The sequence below is a fragment of the Sebastes fasciatus genome, chromosome 7, assembly GCF_043250625.1.
Source record: "Sebastes fasciatus isolate fSebFas1 chromosome 7, fSebFas1.pri, whole genome shotgun sequence".
Classification (NCBI taxonomy): domain Eukaryota; kingdom Metazoa; phylum Chordata; class Actinopteri; order Perciformes; family Sebastidae; genus Sebastes; species Sebastes fasciatus.
This window is the reverse complement of record NC_133801.1, coordinates 4,392,506-4,398,998: the sequence shown is the minus strand read 5'-3', so window position 1 is coordinate 4,398,998 and position 6,493 is coordinate 4,392,506. Positions and strand designations below refer to the sequence as shown.

The window sequence follows — 6,493 nt, the reverse complement described above, 5'->3', positions numbered from 1 at the left end:
TTTATCTCTGGTTGGTCAACACCCCCTCCCCCACCCTCCCGACCCCTGACCCCGCAGCATATATCTCTCTAGGATCTAATACACAAACCTCGCCAGTCGCCACGTCAAACCCCACGCCGCCCTGCCCCGGCCCTGAACCCCCCTCTGGCAAGAAGAAAGAAATTATAATAAAATAAACAAAAATTAGCATAAGTATCAGATTAGCTTGTGCCCCCCCCGTCCCTCCCCAGTTTGACCCCACAAAGGCAGAGAGGGTGAAGCTAAGGACCCGCACTACAGAGCAACTGTCCCACAGCTGCCCCTGGATATGCCTGTTCATATACGATTAACTCTTGATCTGTTTACGACACGACGGAGCTGGAAAACGTTCCACAGAGGCCAAAAACTCAACTATCAATATCAACAAGCTCAACAAGAGTCTTAAAAACACTTCTGATGATTTCTAAACCGGCACACGCAGGGGCACCTCACAACCGCCACTCAAATTCTTCCAAAACGCTCGATTCCTGGCGTCCTCTCTACGCACAGAATAACTTTCTACCTTCCCGCCCCTCTTCTTCTTCCTCCTCTCCCTCCCTCCTTCCCTCCCTCCCTCGTCCGTCCAGCCCTCCTCTTCCTCTTAGCCTGCTCTACAGGTCGCTCTCTCCGTACAGGGCGGTGGAGAAGGACATGTAGTCGAGGGCTCCGGGGGCGGCGTCGGGCCCCGTGTACGGCGCCATGCGGGCGATGCAGTACTCCGCCTGGTCGGCGGGGAGCTCCCTCCTCAGCTCCTCGGGGGTGATGAAGGTCTGATAGAAACCGAGAGGAAGGTTCAGTGTGTGTGGAATCATGTCTCTAAAGACCACATTGAGATTAAAGCTAATTGTATTCAATTATGTTCAACCAACTACATTTTAAAAGAAAGCGGAAAAAAAAGGAAAATAAAATTCCTAAAAGCCTCGGCAACTTTAATTAGAACATCTGGTTTTCTTTTTAACGGGAGCTTTATGTTTAATTTAAAATAAAGACACAAACTAATAAAACAATGCATGATTGTGCATGATAAAACCCACACTGACCTTATCAGCGGCCAGGATCTTGAAGGAGGCGATGACCTGGTCTGCGGTGTCCGTGTCGGTTGTTTCCCGGGACATGAAGTCAATGAAGGCCTGGAAGGTGACGGCGCCGCTGCCGTTGGGGTCCACTATGCCCATGATGCGAGCAAACTCACTGTCTCCCTGGCAACCGAGAAACAACAGGTTAACCCAGGAGAGACAGCACTTTGTACTCACACACACACACACACACAGACAGTACTTTAAAGTGTGTAAAACATCAGGACCTCCAGGAAATGGACCGAGTCAGAGTCAGTACAGAGAAGATGTAAAAGTTGTTAATTGCGGTCCAAATATTTTATATTTCACACTTTGACACATGCACGACATGACATCATGGGTTAATATCAACGGGAGAGACAGACAGGTGAGGACACTGAGGACAAACAGCTGCGTATAATTTGGATGGTCTTCGTGAAAAATGATATTTTCCTTCAGTCAGTAGCGACCGACTAGAGAAGACGGGCAGCACGTAGAGAAGCAACACAGATGAGATAAAGTAAGAGAAGCAGCAGCGAGAGGATCAGGGAGAGAGAGAGAGCAGGGTGTCTGCAGGTGGACATCACATCGAAATATAATTTAAACTCAAACAAATAGCCAATATTTATAGATGTATACTTTAACACGTTAAACGCGTTAACGCAAATTTGTTTTAACGTCACTAATTTCTTTAACACAATCGATATTTTGGAGTTTGTAGCGGGCTCAGTTTTAAAGCTAGAGTGAAGATGCTGATATCATATGAAAATAGAAAAAACCTAAAGAATCCATCGATACCAATCATGTCATACTAGCTGGTCGTAAAGGATGTTAACTAACGCTCCAAAGTTACGCTAAATTTTGGCGAAGAAAAACTGGCATGGCCATTTTCAAAGGGGTCCCTTGACCTCTGACCTCTGACCTCTGATCTGTGTGCTGGATTTTTCTCACTTCCATTTATGTCCATCGCTCACTTTATGCTCCTCTGGGAAGCAGCCGGGCAAAAAGTTTAATAAATAAATAAGTAAATAGTTATAATAGTATGCATATTTATAATATTTTCGTATCGTTCAACACAGGCCATTTCAGTAGAGACATTAAATATGACAATAGAATATTGTTTTACTTTTGTACGGCTTTTTGTAGGCGGACGTTTTACTGGCGTCCGGTAGTCGCTTTCAGTCCAAAAATGGTGGAAACACTGATGTTGCAATGGAACAAACCATCGCCTTTCACTTCTTAGCAACATACGTTCTTTGGTTATACAAGATAGATATAGATGGATATCCAGCACTAATCATTAAATGGTAATCTAGCATGATGGGAGATCTGGGATCATTCACTGCCGTCATTTAAAGGCTTTGAATTGATGTTTGTTGGACCTGCGGACACCCTGCGAGAGGAGAGCATCATGCAGCAGCAGTACCAGGCTGTTTCCTGTAGAAATGAGTAGAGCACGGAAATCCTCCGAGACCATCTGTCCTGATCGCTTCTGTGGGGACCGCCACAGCACAGCAGCAAAGGCCACGGCGAGGGGGGGAGGAGGTTGATGAGAGAGGGGAGTCAGAGATATACAAGTGGCAGAGAGGAGGATGAAAAGAGGGAAAGAGTGATGAACAGAAATAGAGATATCAAAACGTTGCAGAGAGAGAGAGTGAGTGATGTTTGGGGGGTGAAAGAGATAAAAAAGCACAAACAGTTAACAGCGAAAGTAAAAACCTGACAGACAGACGAGAGGCGAGAGGGAGCCTGAAACAGCACAAAGCAACAGAGACCCCCGGTGGACAAACAGGGACGCTACATCTCTTCTCTGTCCTCCATGCTGACGGACCAAACCCCGTCTGACCCAGTGACCCCCCCACCCCCGAGCTCATCACGAGCCTCAGAGCAGGAGCGCTGACTCATCACCGACCAGGTCGTTTTATACAAGCAGAATCATTAAGTTTGTCAAATCAAGGCAGGAGGAGACACTACAGGTTAAAACACTGTTTTCATGCACTGCTCCATTTTGAGGTTTTGGGCTTCCATAACTTCTTTCAGACTAAAATACACATTTAAATGTTTATTTTACTACTCTGTCTATTTGAGTCTGTAGATTTCTCCTAAATTTACCAAAAGTTAGCGTTAGATCATGCCTCATTTGTATATTTAAACTCATAAATTTCTGTTTCATGATGATATCATATTAGTAATCGTGGTAATCTCTAATACATCGTTTTGTTTTAGGAAAATCCTTCTCATTGTGTCTTTACACAATCAATGAAAACGCTTTATCGTTAATTCAGACCAACTGGCGGTGATCTCCGCTCTGCTCTCCTGCTCAGAGACCCGACAAAACACCAACTCCTTTCCCTCCTTTCGCTCCTACCTGCTTGTTGTTCTCCACATCGTAGCCCAGACTGATCAAACAGGCCTTGAACTCCTCGGCCATCAGAGCCCCGCTGTGATCCTGAGGTCGGCCAAACGACCAATGACAGAGCGCCACGTCATGAGGATGAACCAATTGCGACACGAGGGGATGGTGGTGGTGAGGTGACCATGAGATCCACAGCAATGCACGATGAGACGATGAGGACATGTAGGATGGAGGGACAGACGGACGGAGGGACGGACAGACATTCATGGATGTTTAGACAATGTCAACGCACACGACTCAACAGGCAGCCATGATGGACCCTTTTTCAACACATCTCCAGTTATTTCAATTATTATTATTAAAATTAGGGCTGTCAAAGTTAACACGATAATAACGAGATGTCATACCAGCTTGTTATGAAGGAGGTTAAATAACACTCCAAATTTACGCTAAATTTTGGTGAGGAAAAACTGCTATGGCCATATTCAAAGGGGTCCCTTGACCTCTGTTATGATTTGAGCATATTGTTTTATGCTAAATGCAGTACCTGTGAGGGTTTCTGGACAATATCTGTTATTGTTTTGTGTTGTTAATTGATTTCCAATAATAAATTCATACATATATTTACATAAAGCAATCATATTTGCCCACTCCCATGTTGATAAGAGTATTAAATGCTTGACAAATCTCCCTTTAAGGTTGAATTTTAGATTGATTCAGATAAAAAAAATGTGCGATTAAATATTTCAATCGATTGACAGCCCTAATTCAAATTAATTCACAGCAACATAAAAACTCACTAAAATGTTTTCTGATTAAAACTACAGTAGGATACTATTAAAGTAGACTGAGATATTCAAAGATTCTAGTGTCGTGCTGTAAAGGAACACAAGATGTGTCGTGTGAACACCAGAAACTCTGGTGAGATGTGATGGGTGAGTGTCAGACAGTAGCATGAACCAGTGACACACAAAGTGACGCACACACATAAGTGGTGTGAGATGGTAAATGACGGTGTCAGTACCTCATACAACGCCACTTCTAACTAGCCCTTTAACTAACAGTCTTGTTTCATGGATCTATGATGGGATGCCCACATCATTTCCTCACTCGTCGCCCACTCAGCTAAAATAAAAAGCCACCAACGGCACCTGAACACACCGAAACACTCTTCTCTGCCAACACCTGAACACAACACCTTCCCAACATGTGCTCTTCCAGTGTGAAACATCAGGGTGAATACTCACACGCTTGGCTCCTCTCTCACCTCCTTGTAAGGTCTAAACATTCATTCACTCATGTTACATATCCATATAGAACCGGCTAAATCCAGCTGATAACGTACAGTAATATTACACACTGCCAGTGATTATTATATAACATAATAAGTATTTGGGTTGAGAGCTAAAGGTGTGCGTGGTGCTGAATCATCATTGGTATGTAATTTACTGGGATGAAGTGGCGTGCAACGTGTCAGTGTATAATTAAAACGACAGTATATATTTACTGCTCTGCATGGTTTATGCTGTCATATAACGGGTAAGAAAATCTAATTAAATAATTGTTGTTTACATACATCAGACCGGCAATACGTCATCCAGAGTAGGCTCTCATGACCACGCCCCCTTTTGGGGGAAAACAATCCTGCGTCCCTCGTAGACGGAAACAGCATAGAGAGAAGAAGTTGAAACATGTCTCCAAACTTCTACTTTGAACAAAGAGCTACTGTGTAGTTGATGGCACAAACAATAGCTCCCAACCCAAGTACTGCTTGTCCTGTCAGCCTCTTTAACACGGTGATACAGTGAGTATGAATAATAAATGAATAAGCGGCGGCCCCCCCAGAGCTCGGCCCCTGACCTTGTCAAAGTGGTTGAAGGAGGCGCGGTACTCGTAGAGCTGCTCCTGGCTGATGCCCTTGGCATCCTTTGTCAGGATCTGGTTCTCCACCTCGTTGATGGTTCTGGCGATGGTGGTCAGCAGCTGCTCCCAGCCCACACGGAGGTGCTGCAGAGAGAGAGAGAGAGAGAGAGAGGAAACATGTTACACACCAGAGTTTTACTCTCTTTACTTTCTTGTACGCCTCATACGCGCTCTAGAGCAACTTCCGGTCGCAGAATATGAAAAAACTTTTTTTTTCTTTTTCGTTTCTGTCTTCTATGATTTAATTTTTTGTTTTTAGAAATAAAAAAATTAAAATCAACCCGTTTTTTAAGTTTAGTTCATCCCTTTTTGACCCCGATAAAGAATTTAAATTTTTGTATTTTAAAATGAAAATCAATAACCACTCATTTTTTGTATTTTAATATCCTTTTGTGAAAGGAAAAATCGAATGACTAAAAGATACACTGACCTTTTAGTCATTTTTATCGTTCATAGTCAAAACATTTAGTTCAGTTTTAGTCACCGAAAGTCATCAAATTTAAGTCAAAATGTTTTCTCTCTTAATTTTGTCGGCTATTTTTCCCTTTACGGAACATTTTGAACAGACAAAAAGATTAGATGTGTGTGTGTGTGTGTGTGTGTTACCTCCATTGTGTAGGAAGTGTACTGGTTGTCGAAGATGAGGGCCTCCTGGATGAGCTGATGGTCTCCCTCCAGCGTGTTGATTTCAGGCATGTAAGACATGATGGTGGTCTGGTAGTCCTTCAGGTTGGTCAGCTGGTCCTCCAGGGTGCCGTTCATCTCGATGGATATCCTGCCGATTTCCTGCCGACACACAGAGTTTACCGTCCTGTTAATCCTACACATGAACAGTTTATAGATGCAGCACAGTGTGAAATCTCTATCCGGCAAATAAAAACCCTTTCTAGAGTTAACATGTGTGATAATAAAGACCTCATTCTGTGACTTCAGCGTTCTTTCACACCGGTAATCGGTTAATTTAGTCGGGACCAAGAGGAGAAAAAACATACACCTTGTTGTATTTTGGTTCTGGTCAACGAACCAGAGGAGTAAACAGGAAGTTATACAGACCGACAGGTAACTCTGTCTGGTGACTGACAGATGTTTATGCAGCACTTTATTGCTTCTGATGTGTAGAGTTTAGTGCTGTCAAAGTTAA

At 43.5% G+C, this 6,493-nt stretch overlaps 1 protein-coding gene across 5 annotated transcripts in view; it reads right to left on the bottom strand.

Annotated features, from left to right (window-relative positions):
- Positions 1–576: 576 nt before the first annotated feature.
- Positions 577–6,493, bottom strand: part of actn4 (actinin, alpha 4) — a 67,981-nt gene continuing 62,064 nt past the window's right edge. For 2 of the 5 annotated variants that reach the window (XM_074641113.1, XM_074641109.1), the window contains exons 18-23: positions 5,959–6,138; positions 5,290–5,436; positions 4,677–4,709; positions 3,442–3,522; positions 1,059–1,217; positions 577–788 (exon numbers count right to left, since the gene is read on the bottom strand). In XM_074641113.1, coding sequence (XP_074497214.1) covers positions 630–788; positions 1,059–1,217; positions 3,442–3,522; positions 4,677–4,709; positions 5,290–5,436; positions 5,959–6,138 — 759 coding nt within the window. In that variant the 3' untranslated portion in view covers positions 577–629. Of the gene's footprint in view, positions 789–1,058; positions 1,218–2,406; positions 2,566–3,441; positions 3,523–4,676; positions 4,710–5,289; positions 5,437–5,958; positions 6,139–6,493 lie in introns of those variants that run through there. The other 3 variants (XM_074641110.1, XM_074641112.1, XM_074641114.1) reach the window with 2 other exon arrangements.